Genomic DNA, 15,327 nt, shown 5'->3' on the forward strand with positions numbered 1-15,327 from the left:
TTTTTTACAGCAGAGAAATCTGCCAAGCCACAAATGTTACTATGTGTCCACTGTGTGATAAATATTGCCCCTTTATGAAGTTATCAGACAGCTGCGTCTATGCCAAGGTATTCCATAGGTAGTATCAGTTCTTTGTGCATGAAGTTTAGTTATGAGATGCAAGTAGAAATCTTATCAGTTGTTTTGATCCGATCACATTTGTGCATCTGATAGTATTTTTTCCCCATGTTATTTGTTACATGTGACATGTCATCCATCTTATATTCATTGTTATATGCCCAAGACTTTAATGCATAAGAGCTTGCAATGATTTCCTAGAGTTAGCGATAATTATTGTTGTATTATTATAGATCCAATGATATTAGACAGCACTGTACCAAGATTATGTAATAACTAACATCAGTCTCGTTGGTGCTTACAGTCTGAATTCATTATCATACTTGTGTCCATTTTATCAGAAACCAGTAGTTTTTTGGACTATGTGTGGAGAACATTCAAACTCCACACTGACTTGATCGGCATCAAGCTCAATTATGCGGTGGTAATGCTAACCACTGTACCACTGTGCTGTATATTAGCTTGGGGCAAAGCATATAACAAAACATTGCACTTCAGAAAAGTTTTTGGCCTAACATAAAGGAAAATAAATGTCTTTACATTTGGCCTGCTTACTTACCATTTGACTTAATTTAGGGGTCTATTTATTAAACTTTTCCACTATCAGAGATACCTTCTGCAGTCAGTTAAATAACACAGGTTACCACAGTACCCGTTTTTCTCCTTCTACAATTTATGAAGCTGGACTATTAGATGCACATGCGCATTATGCAAGCTGAGTGTCATGATCCTGACTATTTCTCTCATTTGTTATTAGTTCTTCTTGTGACTTACCTCTGCCACTAGTCCTGTGGATCAGGATATTCTGTTCTGCCTGGGAAGTCTGCTCATCATGCAGGCTGCAACACCTCCAGTGTGAGCATTAGACTGTGCTATTCCTTCCAGGCTGGTTATTCACTTGAGCTCTCTTCTGTCTGGGAAGTCTGCAAATTTCTGATTAGAACAGTGTTTGCAGTCCAAATAGTAGTGCTGGTCTTGAACTGCAGAGATTGAAGATGCATTTGCTCTCTGTGCCTGCTGTTCTCTCTTCACTTCCATAGTATGCAAGTTCTCAGGCTGCACACCATAGTTCTCTCCAAAACTCAGTATGGACGCAGCCATGTTGGACTCAGTCACCTGACTCTCCTCCACCACTCAGAGTGCTGCTCCCAGACCAGCTAACCACATTGACCAATCACTGTGTGACCCAATGTTTAAATATCTTTCTCTGATATCACTCTGTGTCTGAGCTTCATCGCCATTAGACGTTCTTGGCTCCAGCTCCCTGACTAGTCGTCTACGGTTACCAGTGGTTCCTGCTGCGATTCCAGTCTGGCTCCAGTTTGTGCTATACTCCGGTCCCAGTCCGACTCCAGCTTGCGCTATACTCCGGTCCCAGTCCGACTCCAGCTTGTGCTATACTCTGGTCCCAATCCGGCTCCAGTTTGTGCTACAGTCCGGCCCCAATCCAGTTCCAGCTTGTGTTCCAGTCTGGTCCCAACCCGGTTCCACTTGATTTCCAACCTGGTTCTAATCTGGTTTCAGGGCCTGATTCACTATGGATTGCTATCCTGCTTATACGTATGGAACACAGTTGCTAATATCAGCTGTGTCATTTAAATGTTTGTATTTGGATTGTGAACGCAGCCTGACATAAGGACGCCCACTTCCCCATACTCACATCTGTATACTTGGCCAACAAAGAGAAACAATCGGTAACATCATACAGTTAGTGAAGCCCTGACCTTACTCAGGATTTGCTTACTTCAGTGCACGCTATGAAGCCTCAGATGGCCTCTGGTATCGCAGTGGCTAATTTATGCACGCCCCTGCAATACCTTTGAAACGCACTGGCATGTCTGTGTTCGCCCATCCCCCCCCCTTCCCATCACTACCCACAAATGGCACTTCCTGTTAATCACTCTGCCATGGGTCTGCGTATCCTCTGCGATCAATGTCCCAATCGCAGTGGCTAGTTTGCGCATGCGCACTGCAATGCATGCGCAGTACGCAACAATCGACCGATTGCTTGTGTATATACAACTGCGTTCCTTGCTGAATCAGGCCCTCAGTTATTTTCCAGTCCTTTCCCGATCCGGTGCCAGATGGGTTTCAGTCCGGTTCTCATATCTAGTCCGCACTGTCTTGCCAAGTCTTGAGTGCCTCTTCTATAGATTCCCGTAATCACCATTACCATTCTCTCTGCACACTAATCAGCTACACCACCTATGAGAAAGTGTTACATACGTCCTTACCTGCTTCAGACCTCTCCAGTTACTAGAGAGCGATTATCTGGGTCTGGCCGTGAGATGGCAGGCACATACCTATGTACGTTTTCCTAAATTTTGCTACTATTTCTTTCATTGTGCTATTTTTTCCTCAATTTTGTGTCTTAGGGCCTGATTCAGACCCACTCGCGAGCGGCTGTCCGCTCGCAAGTGGGTCGATGTTATGGACTGAGCATGCGCACGACGGAGGGAGCTCCGTCGTGCGCATGCGCCAGACGCGACAATCGAAGGAAAGTCCTTCGCTCGTTGTGTCCGATCAAAGGGGGCGTGCTGTCAATGTTGATTGACAGCACGCCCCCTTTTGTGGGCGTGCCGGGGCGTGCCTCCCTGACGGGGGCGTTCCCACGGGAACGCCTCCCGTCAGAAGCCGGCCCACTGACATCACTAGTGATGTCAGTGGGAGTGATTTTGGCTCTGATAGAGCCAAAATCACTCCGGAGCTTGCGGTTGAAAACCTCAACCGCAGGCTCCGGCTCGCAAATTCGATGGTCACGATGGTCTCGACCATCGCGACCATCACAATGCACGCTCGTATAGCCTGTGGGTGGTGACCCACAGCTATACGAGCGTCCAGGAGGACGCTCCATGAAAATGGAGCCCGGCCCTCATTCAGAGCGTGCGCTCTGCTCAGAGCGTACGGCTCTGAATGAGGGCCTTAGTTTGCAAACAGTATACTAGGTACTTAAGATTAATTTGTTTGTCCCAAAGGAATTAGTATAAGGTCGCAGATGAAGCATAATGATGCATAGTGCTGGTTGTTACAATTGGATCGGTCTTATGCCATCTTACACGGATCACATGCTTTTTCCTCAACTTCGCTAATTTTTTTCTTCATTTTGTTCTTTTTCCTCAATTTTGTATCTTGGTTCACAATTAGTGTACTATGGGCCTGATTCAGACCGGCTAACTAAGATGCATACTCTCGCTGCTGCCAATGGTATGTAGTGTGTATGTATTGTGCGCATGTGTATGCATCGCAATGCGCATACCTTAACGAAAGTTCACAATGCGTTCGCTCGCTGCGCATAGACAGCCCAGCAGAGTGAGTGACAGGAGAAGCCGTTTGTAGGTGGTAACGGGCTGGCCATTAAAAACGGGGGAGTGGAGGTGCAAACGCAGGCGTGTCTGAGCATCTCAATGGCGTTTTAGAGGTGTGTATAATTATAAGGCACCATCATAGTACATGTAACCTGGCTTGTTCTTACACTGAAGTGCTCGCAGTGCTTGCGGCAGGGTATGGTCAACCTCAAGCGCTGCGATAGCACCCGATGTTACCCGATGTACCGATGGTTGCATACACTTCCTGGACATGACGTGCACAAGTGGGCGTCTTAAAACAGGCTGGTGGGTGTCTGCATACACTATGTGATCACTCTCTAAGAAATACTGGGTGTGCTAATGCATTGCTATGCGATTGCACTGCCTACGCAATTTGCATATACATCGTGCGAGCGATCGCATCTAGAGAGTGGTTCTGAATCAGGCCCTATGTTCTTAGGATGTTTTTTTGGTCGCAAAGCAATTGGTATAGAGTTGTAGATGAAGCATAAAAATGCATAACTCCATCTCACTAAAGCTGGGCATCCACTATGCATTTTTCTGTCAGATATCTGTCCAATCTGGCTGGTTGGAATGAAAACATGGTAATGTATGGGGGCATACTGTACATTGCTCACAAACACTGGAAAATAGCCAAAAATGGTTGTTCAGACAAATTGGGTAAAACACACAAATTTAACCAATTTGAACATTTTTTTTTGTTCTTTTTTCAGCGTTTAAAACCATATGATCGACTGTCATTTGCTCCCATACATTACCAGGTTACAACTGGTAATGAGAGAGGTACTAGCACTTAGGGACGCAGCTTGGCCCCCCATACTTATGCCTATCTTTCTGGCAAGTTTGGAAAGATGGAGAATGCACAGAAGATAGTAAAGTCTGTGCTATTTCCTGTACCAACACCAGTGGCGGACTCTACCTAGGGGCTGCAGCCACTGCGAGTCCCCGGTGAGGTCTGGGGACGGCACTGTCTCCGGAATCCCCCACTAACCGGCGGTAGGGAAATCAGCCTTAACAGGGCAGGCATGCACAGCAGGGAGCAGGGGACAGTCCCACTGTGTAGACCTGCCCTGTATATGTCCTGCGTTTGCAGTGTAGTGGCTTCCTGTTGGAAGCCCTACCTGCTAATCTCACAGGCTGGCAACCTCATTAGAGGAAACTACTCCCCATGTGGGACTGCCAGTCTGGAGTATGATCAGCACAGTAAGAGCTTCCAGCAGTAAGCCTGCTCTGTGCTGATCGCTGGCTGTAATGAGCTTTTAGGGGCTTTAATTCCCCTTTATTTTTTCCTTGAGCCAATACTAAGGACTCTAGAGTTTGGGTCAGCGCTGTCCTAAACTGCAACCCGGGCAGCCCCTCGGACTAGTAGAGGTCGGAACCGCCACTGACCGACACCATCTTTTCGAAGACATTGCCTGAAAGTTAGTGCTGCTAGCAGCAGGTGGGGTGATGGGCTGCACCCATTACTCATGGGACCATGTGTACTGCCCACACTGTACCCATTATAGGTACGCCATTGCCTAGATGTTATACTGTATGGTATCATGTGTTCCTAATGGTCTTATAGTGCTAGATAGTAAAGAAATTTGATATAACCGAAGATCCGTGACTATGATTAGTTATACATGTGATGAGAGACTTAGGCCTTAAGTCAACATGAATATAACATGAAATCCATTTCAGTGGTAAAATTTATGTTACAGGTTACCCATCTTTTTGACAATGGAGCAACTGTATTCTTTGCTGTTTTCATGGCAGTTTGGGGTAAGTTTTGATATTAATAATCAGTAAAAACCCACAAATGTGTGTACTGTATATATATTTATATATTGCAAAGAACCCTATTTAAATTATATACCTGGATATACAGATGTGTCCTCATACATTCTTACTGCAACTCTGTTAGCGTGGGGCGTCTTTTTGCCCATAAATGCATGTTAGTCGCAATGTGATGCAACTTGGACGCACCAGGAGACTGTGCTGATTAATTTGATATGAAACACTTGTAAATCTGTGTGTGACTAAGGGGGAGATTTAATAAAGCTTGGAGAGAGATAAAATTGGAGATAAATAGCACCAACCAATCAGCTCCTAACTGTCATTTATCAAACACAGCCTGTAAATTGACAGTTAAGAGCTGATTGGTTGGTGCTATTTATCTCCAATTTTATCTCTCCAAGCTTTATTAAATCTCCCCCTAAGGGGTAAATTTACTAAGTTGAGAGTTTGGGAGAGTTTGCAAACTCTGGAGAGTTTGGCCATTTTTTCCCACTCAAATTTACTAATGTCAAACTCGGGAGAGAGATCTCCTTTGCTACGGGAAAATACTGGAGAGTTAGCAAACTCTGTTCAATTCACTATCGGCAAAACTCGAGAACCTTTTCACTGGTGAAGATAGGATTCTGGAATTTACCAAGCAGAGAGTTTCTAAACTCTCATGAGATGGGAAAACTCGCTTGTAAAAACTCGTGAAAAAAATACACCTGCCTGTGATCTGAGAGTTTGGCAGAAACATACACAGATCGCTGTGATCCATGTATGTTTCTGCCTGTAAATATAGAAAATATATGTAAATATCAGAAAAAAATGACATAGAATCCCCCCCCCCTAAAGCTTAACCAGCCCCAGCCTTGCCAGCCTGTCCTGGTTTCTAAGATTACAGGGAACAAAATGTGTAGGGTTCACCCGTTATTTAGAAACCAACACCAGGCTGCAGGGCCAGTCCTGATTTTAAATATAGGGGGAAAAAAATTGCGTAGGGTCCCCCCTATATTTAAAACCAGCACCAGACCCAAAACAGCCGGGCTGTAATGCCACAGCTCCGGGTCCAAAGCACTATCAGCCCAAGCCGATCAGGTCAAGCCGGGGATCTCAGGGGAGGTGGGGAGCCCCCCAAAAAAGGGGTCCTCCCTCTCTCTTAACCCCAGGCTTGGTCTGAAGCCCAGGGCTCTTCCCCGCACCCTGGAGCGATGGGTACGGGGGTAATAAAGTCGGGAAATAGTAGTAAACTATTGTATTTTACAGTGGGACTACAGGTGCCAGCATGCCTGACCTTTGGCACTTGTTGAACTACAAGTGCCAGCAGACAGGCGGCACCTGTTCCCCCACTGGGGGTAGGTGTGTGTAATAAAGTTATGCTTGGCATGATATGTGTGTTTTGTCTTTATTTAACTATTTATTTTACAGTGGGGGTACAGGTGCCACCCGTCTGCTGGCACTTGTAGTTCCACAAGTGCCAAAGGGCAGCATGCTGGCACCTGTAATTCCACTGTAAAATACAATAGTTTAATTATAGTTCCCCACTTTATTACCCCCATACCCAACGCTCCAGGGGTGCGGGGAAGTGCCACAGGCTTCAGACCAAGCCTGGGGTTAAGGGAGAGGGGGGACCCCTTTTTTGGGGGGACCCAACCTCCCCTGAGATTCCTGGCTTGGCTTGACTGGCTTGGGCTGATAATGCTTTGGACCCGGTGCCTGAAGCTAACCTCCCCCCTAGTGCCTAAACGTAACCTAGTCCCCGCACCCTAAACCTAACCCTCCCCCTCCCTAGTGCCTAACCTTAACCCTCCCCCTAGTGCCTAACCCCAACCCTGCTACTTATGCCGGTGCGGGGATTCTGACAGGTATCGGAATTCCGCTGCCAGTATTCTAAGTGCCGGCATTCCCTGGGTGTGTATCCCTGAGGACACATATGTATCAAAAATAGCTAAAATTGTTTAACTAAAACTGGTATCTGTCATACTTTCTCTTATATTGGTTTGGAACCCTCAGCACCCTTATGCTTCATACATTGAGGGGAATTCAATTATTTTTGCATCTCTGCTTGCACCCTCCTGTGGTTGTGAGCAGAAATGTGTGATAAGTCCTGGTTTTGGGCACCAAACAGCAGTTCAGATGCCCTAACCAGGACTTTAGACAGGCTTAGCCATTTTGCGTGGCTAAACCCAGTGTAAGTGACAAGTGCAATAATTAAAGAGTGCCCAAAATCAATTGAATTGCAACATTGGCTGCTCACTAATTACCGTACCTTATCGAATCACCCCCTCCTTATGTGGGATTTGCTTTCAGTTTGCTGGGTAAAAGAAATGCTTTTACTGGTGGATGGAAGTGTGGGGTCATTACCAGTGACGCTTCTGCAAGTCAGCAACTGTTACTTGATCAGTCATTGATATGCGGCTGTGTGATGTGCATTTCGCTGTTTGTGCTGTTTTGTCAAACCTGAACAAGAGACTATGCAAAAGGCTTGTCACAATATACAGCCTCACATACTCACCACCTTCTAATCTAGGGTATATTATATTACATTTTTATAACTGTTCTACTGTCTACTAGGTAATCATAGCCTATTCTTTTCCTGTTCACATACAGTTTTTGTCACAGTTTTTAATAGTTATTGCATCGAGTTCAGTTTATTCAGTAAATACAGTAATTTTATTCTTAACATTTTAATGTATCTAATCATTCTATGGCCATTTTTATATGATTCCCACTTGGTTATTATAGCTGAGAATGTGGATGATATAGAAATGAAAGTCTAATATAATTATATCATGCTATATTACTAGTTTATGTTTTGACTTTTTAGCTACCGTGTTTCTGGAGTTTTGGAAAAGAAGACGAGCTGTGATTGCCTATGATTGGGATTTAATAGACTGGGAAGAAGAGGAGGTAAAAATAACCCATCAGAAAAATTATAAAATGTATAAATCAGATTATTTTTCATATATAGACAGACATGTCCTGTAACTTACACACAAATCAGCATTAAAAATGTGAGATCAAAATATGTAAAGCAGGGAAACTAGTATGAGTTAAGTTCCTAAAAAGTGACAACAGGGCTGATTTTCTATTGCCGCTATTTACCAATAAAATATCCTCAGAACAGCTGAGTCTCTTATTGCTTTCATAGTTAGTACTTGAAGCCTGGATTTAGGCATCCAGTTTCACTTTGAAAAATGGATACAGGTCTTGGTTGGAGGTGAGGGTTTGTACCCAGAATTGCTCTTATGGAATTTCGATTACCCTTGCAGAATTGGCCTGTTGGAAAGTGGTTCTCTCTGGTCTGGGTGGGGGGCGGTTTCTCCCAGGCAATTGTATAGAGATGGGTTTGTGAAATCCTTTGACAACATTAAGGATGAGTTTGGGGTCCCAAATTATATAGTTTTTCTGGTACCTGCAGCTCTGCCATGCCATTTCCATTCAGTTTCTCTTTCAGCCACCTCAGTTTGCTCCTAAACCTATGAAGACCCTGTTGCAGACTTCTAGTGACAAGAGGTCATTTTCCAGGGTTTATTCCTATTTACTCACTGAAGTTACAAATACTGCACTCGAGATGCTAAAGTGGGAGGTGGATCTTGGCCCATTGGAGAATGAGGAGTGGACTGTAATGATTGGTTGCTGCCTGTCTGTCACTTCTGCAGTACGATTCCAGCAGATTCAATTTTCTATTACATAGGGTCTACCTTACTCTTGACTATGAGTAAATTTGGGACTGGGGCATCTGATAGATGTCCTAAGTGTTCTAACCCACATTGCTCCTTTTGGCACATCTTCTGGGAATGCTCTGCTGTACATCCATTCTGTGACTGGGCAAAACTGTGTATCTTTGGCCTGGGACTCTGAGAAGGGATTAGTTGTGTAGCAAAACAATATATACACTTCATGCCCTGGCTTTGGCTAAAGTTTGTATCGCCTGCACCTGGTTGGTACCACATTTGCTGAGTGATGTCCCTTAATGAATAAAGTGGTGGGGCATGAGGTTCACTCACACTGAATATAATTGCCCACACAAGTATGAACGTATATGGGGTTCTTGGAAAACTTCCAAATTTGGTATTGATGGGAGGGATGCATGGCCACCTTAACAGCATTGTAGGCCCTGGACAAAGCAATGCACTGGTGCCCCTATCCATCCATTCACGTAAATAATTTTTTTTTAAGATCATAACTCCTCCTGTGGTGCCGCACCATCTCTCCACATGCTTCCATACAGTGAATGGCGGTCAGTACTCTGATTGGTGGATAGGTCCAGCCGTCCACCAATCATAATGCTGACAGCCATTCACTGTGGCTGCAGGCTGGATGGCAGGTAGAGGATGTTGCACTCGGTGGATAGCTCCAGCCATCCACCAATTTGCATGCTGACAGCCATTTACTGTCTGGTTGCAGGCTGGGAGGCAGGTAGAGAACTCTGCACTCTGATTGGTGGATATCTGCAACCATCCACCAATCATCATGCTGACAGCCATTTACTCTCTGGCTGCAGACTGGGAGGCAGGTGGATAATGCTGCACTCTGATTGGTGAATAGCTCCAGCTATCCATCAATCAACATGCTGACAGCCATTCACTGTCTGGCTTTAGGCTGGGAGTGCCTCCCAAGAAGCTCCGGAGGCACCAGCCAGGGGGATAGAGGCCCTTCGACCCAGCCCACACTGCTCGAAGGCCCCTAATATTGTGGAGCCCTGGGCAGCCGCCCAGTGTGCCCGTATGTTAAGATGGCCCTGGAGGGATGAGGCTTTACTTGTTTATGGGATGGCATCTAGCGAGGTGACGTATTGATATTTCTACTGTTTTATGTTAATCTTTTTCCATTCTGTTGGGCATTCGAAGACTATTACCATTAATAGTCAGAGCTTGTATATGTAATGATTTATGCTATCTCAGTTTTATTATTAACCTGTGCTCTCTTTTATGACTGTGGTTGCATGTGTTCTGCATTACCTGTTATTGTAATGGCATTGCTTATGTAGTTTTATACCACTTGTTTTGTGTTTTTCTCGTATTCTTTGTTTAGCTTTGCCGGTATTTTCTGAAAAACCAATAAAAAATACCTGCTATAAAAAAAAATTGAAAAGAAAAAACTAATTATGTTAATATATTTCAAACTGGAATACACCGTTTTTTTTCACAATTAAGGATCCTCTGCTGTTGCCATCCTGAAATGATGATGGTGATAAGTGGATTGCATTGGCGTTACTGGAGTCGGTGACATCCAGTGCGACCAACAGACCCCCTGTGTGCGCCCAAAAAGGGGGCATGGCCTTGCTGGCAAGGGGCAGTGACCTTGTATCACTCCCATCATTCTGGGGGAGTGCCCAGCACTCCCGGAGATGCTGGGCTGCCACCAAAGACTCTCCCTGCACTGCCGGCTTTTCCTCAGTGGCCGGGAGCCGGGTGCTGCCCAATAATGTCATAGTGTAGTGCCCGGCTCCTGGTCTCTGAGGAGCATTTTGGTGTCACCCCTCTCACCTAGTGACTCCACTGAAAGGTTTTGATGGTACATGTTCTACTGCAATCAGGGGCGTATTAAGAGAGGAGGGGGCCCATGTGCATTCTCTGTCTGGGGCCCCCTCCTCTCTAGCCAGCAGTGCAGTAGACTCTGAGCACCAGAGTCTACTGTGCATACGCAGGTCTCCGGGTAAATAGCGCATCAGCCATCTTACGGTCAAATTTCCTACTGCGCATGCGCATAATGCTGGGAAAATGCCCGCCGCGCCATTTTCTCTGTGATTTGTGCAGTGCTGCTGCTACTGCCGCCAATGCATGGAAGAAATATATGCAGGGTGTGCGGTGTGGGCCCCCCGGACAGGGCCAGTTCTAGACATCGTGGAGCTCAGGGCGAAAGTTTCCATTTGCGCCACGCCCAAACATTTTTTTTATTACAGCTTCCGGAAAAGGGGCATGTTGGAACACACCCCAATTCATCACATTTTGAGGTGTGCCCAGCACTTATGGAGGTGTAAGGTGCTACTGGTGTATAGGGATGTTGCTAAGCCTGCCTCCATTACTTGCTTGCTCCCCCTTGACCAACACCCTAATACCAGCACTGCAGTTACACCCCCCTTACACCAGCAGCAACACCCCCTACCCTTACACCAGCAGCAGTTACTCACTGCCCGCTTTACCAACACCCCATTACACTCCACTCCCTTACCAACACCCCAACAGCACAATCCCCCCTTTACCAACACCACAGCACCAGCAGCACACTCCCCCCCTTACCACAACCCAGCAGCATCCCCCCACTCTTACCAACACCCCAGCAGCACACACACCCTTCCCTTACTAACACCCCAGCAGCACACTCCCCCCTTACCAACACCCCAGTACCACCAGCATACCCCCCCTAACCAAACCCCAGCACCACACTCCACCCCCATTACCAACACCCCAGCACCACACACCCACACCCCCTTACATACACCCCAGCACCACACTCCCCACCTTACTAACACCCCAGCAGCACACTCCCCCCTTACCAACACCCCAGTACCACCAGCACACCCCCCCTTACCAAACCCCAGCACCACACTCCTCCCCCCCTTACCAACACCCCAGCACCACACTCCTCCCCCCCTTACCAACACCCCAGCACCACACACCCACCCCCCTTACCAACACCCCAGCACCACACTCCTCCCCCTCTTACCAACACCCCAGCACCACACTCCTCCCCCCCTTACCAACACCCTAGCACCACACTCCTCCCCGCCCTTACTAACACCCCAGCAGCACACTCTCCCACCTTACTAACACCCCAGCAGCACACTCCTCCCCCCCTTACCAACACCCCAGCACCACACTCCCCCCCCCCCCCCCTTACCAACACCTCAGTCTCAGCCTCCGAGGCTCCTAGTATGCTGTTACTGCTGCTATACAAATCAGGCAGCTAGTAGCAGCAACTGCCCGGCAGCCAGAATTTTTAATGAAAAGGAAAAAACCTGAAAATGACAGGGAGGCTCATCAGCACCCTCTAGGGGCCGGCGCTCCGAGCGACAGCCCTGTTAGCCCTCCCCTAGAACCGTCCCTGCCCCCGGACCCATGTGCACCGCACTTCCTGCACCCATTACAGATAAGCAAGTGGCTGCAGTCCTTAAATAGGTTTCCTCATGGGGAAGTCTTCACTCAGAGTCTTATGTAGCGGGGTGCCTAGAGAGGCAATCGCCTACATGGAAAGACGTCCAATACCAATATTCCTACTTCAGGCACTTGTTTTGTGATGCCATGACAATATGTGCTCCGTGGGCAAGGAGGTGCTGGCCCAGGGCACCTATGCGCTCTGCTATGGTACTGACCTCACCAAAGAGACCCAGCAAGGGTTATTATTGGGAATGAACTGGGTGCCTTATTAGAGAACTTTCTTTAGTAAACCGACCCAATGGCAAAGAGATGACACGTGAAAAATAGAATCTCCAACCCAGCAAACTATAGTCAGTTTAAGCAGAATAGAAATCTTACATTAAATGCATACTGCAAAGCCAATGCATTTGTATCTATGGCTATACAATGTAGAGTGTATTTTTTGGTATATACTTTCCATGCTGCTTGTCCTGTCTGCACGTTGCTGTTTTGCAGAGCCTGGCGCTCCCAGCTTCCTACTTTGGTGGCAGCATCGATAACTATCTCTGCTGATGTGACATTGTTCTTCAGCAAAATAAAAATTTAATGATTTGCCCTTTAAGGTGCATACGCACTGGGCGATTAAAGTGGACGACTGAACAATAACGATATGGTTATCGTTCAGTCGTTCACTTTATCATCCATTTTTTTACCTAAATGATGAACGATAACGATGAATGACGAACGATGCGCGTTCCCTTAGGTCGTTCGTCTTTATCGTTCATCGGGCAAACATGCAGGCCAACCTGACGATATTGTCAGGTTGTTGCATGTTGGGGAATGGAAGAGAGTGCCCGGCGCTGAACGATATCGTTAATTATATCGTTCAGCGGGTGTGCTCAATGTCATGAACGACATTGAGCACACCCTGCAATGGACACACTACACAATATCGCTCAGGGAGCATATTGTCTAGTGTGTATGCTCCTTTAGCAAAATAAAAAATATAAAAAGTAAGAATTTACATGCATTTTAAAATATTTCTACTTGTAAATAATTATTTATTTCTATCTCTGTTATCTCACAGTCCAAGCTTTTTACTGTTATGTTTTTATCTTTTTTCTGAAATTTAAAGAAATACTGTAGATTTGACACTATATGAAAAAAAAAAAAATTTTTTTTTTTCTTTAAATTCAGGAAGAAATCCGTCCACAATTTGAAGCCAAATACTCAAAAAAAGAACGGCTAAACCCAATATCAGGAAAGCCGGAGCCTTACCAAGCGTTTGCAGATAAATGCAGCAGACTTGTAGTATCTGCTTCGGGAATATTTTTTATGGTTTGTAATTTTTGTTATTACTGAAGAACTGTCCATTTTATAATGCATTTTTGTTTTATGCTCTATAATAACTGCACAAGCTTTTGAATATACGCCGGTCTATCCTACGTTTCACATCGGGAATTCATGGTATTTCCCATGTGAAACCTTGAACCCATAGATATATACTGAACATTAACTGCTTCAAAATTGAAAGTAGATATTTACACTATAGCCTAGATTACTCGACAACAGCTTCCATCATCCCAAATGTGTAATCTTTGTGATTTGTTTCATGTCTTTATTTCTGTTTGAGCCTCATGGCGAAATAAATATGATGTTTCTATACAAAATTCATGGACACTATTGACACTTTTGGCAAATTCTGATTGGCTTTCCAATATAATTGATACATTATGTAAGATTAAATTGATTAAGATGGGATTTATTATACTACTTGTATAGTTATGATTTATGCTATGTTCTGGGTGTCAGAAAACAATTGAAAGTGAAGGTACAGCACAAACAAAATTGTGAATGTGTAATAGTTGCCTTTGCCTTTACCCTGGAGACTCAGGCTAAAATATCCGTTTTGCCATGATTTTAGTTTATCTGCTATTTTCCAAAAGCTGAGTATCTGTGTTCATCTAGTTGCATTAAACTAGTGGCAGAAGGCTTCACAATGGGGAAAAGTGCTTTGTCGGTCAGTCTCTCTCTGGATATGCTGTCCTAACAAAGGGCCTGATTCAGAGCCGCTCGTAAGCGGCCGCTCGTTCGTTCTGACCGATGTTCGCTCATCTGCGCATGCGTACGGATTGTAATACGCATGCGCAAACCAGTCAGTGCGGCCGAAAATCGTTTGTTCGCTATATAGCGAATGCCTGCTACTTTGAGTGACAGGAGGAGGCTTATGTGGGTGGTCACAGGGGAAGGAGCTTGAAAACGGGGAGTGGAATTAAGAACGCAGGCGTGCTTAAAGGTCAAAATGGGCGTTTTATGGGTGTGCATAATTTAAACAGCAGCGTCATTGACCACGTTACCTGGTTGTTTTATAGTCAGAACTGCTCGCAATATAGTGGTAGGAAAAAACAACCACAAGAATAGCGAGCAGTTCATACGCTGATCGATGTACTCGATTAATCTAATAAATAGCGGACATGACGTAGGATGCGAGCGGCAAGGGGGCGTATTTTTCAAAAATTCGACTGCAAGTTTTGTTTGCTCGTTCAGACTTGGAGGCGTGAACAGACCGCAAAGAGCGAACGGTTCATTTGAATAGCCACCCCTTTTTTTTGAACGAACGACCGCAAATAGCGAGCGGCTCTGAATGAGGTCCAAAGTTTGATAAATATCTCTGGTAAATGAGATCTAACAATGCAGTTTCACTCCTTATTTATCAGATGAAATATAGATACAAACTAAATAGATCCCTTTGACATTTTTATTATGCAAATATGCCTGTTTGCCTAGTGCCTTTTTATATGTAAGCCCCTTCCCAGTAGTCAGAAGAACTATAGTCTGGCCTGAATGCAAAAGCAGCACATGCTAAAATACCATCATTTTAAAGTCCACCTTACTCCAACTTAATGGCTACCTGTTACAAGTCGCGGTCACGACTTGTCTCCTTTGAGCAGTTTACCCAGCCAGGACGGGGTTACTCCAGTTTCTCTTGTTACTAGGCGATCGGCACGCCTCAGGAAGTGACGTGTCATCCACATTGCAGCTTG

At 45.4% G+C, this 15,327-nt stretch overlaps 1 protein-coding gene across 3 annotated transcripts in view; it reads left to right on the top strand.

Annotated features, from left to right (window-relative positions):
- Positions 1-15,327, top strand: part of ANO4 (anoctamin 4) — a 267,991-nt gene that overhangs the window by 177,619 nt on the left and 75,045 nt on the right. For all 3 annotated transcript variants that reach the window (XM_088465536.1, XM_088465538.1, XM_088465537.1), the window contains 4 exons: positions 11-107; positions 5,147-5,207; positions 8,029-8,111; positions 13,481-13,621. In XM_088465536.1, the coding sequence (XP_088321662.1) occupies positions 11-107; positions 5,147-5,207; positions 8,029-8,111; positions 13,481-13,621 (382 nt within the window). The remainder of the gene's footprint in view (positions 1-10; positions 108-5,146; positions 5,208-8,028; positions 8,112-13,480; positions 13,622-15,327) is intronic.

The sequence above is a fragment of the Taudactylus pleione genome, unplaced genomic scaffold, assembly GCF_031769625.1.
Source record: "Taudactylus pleione unplaced genomic scaffold, aTauple2 ptg001990l, whole genome shotgun sequence".
Taxonomy (NCBI): Eukaryota; Metazoa; Chordata; class Amphibia; order Anura; family Myobatrachidae; genus Taudactylus; species Taudactylus pleione.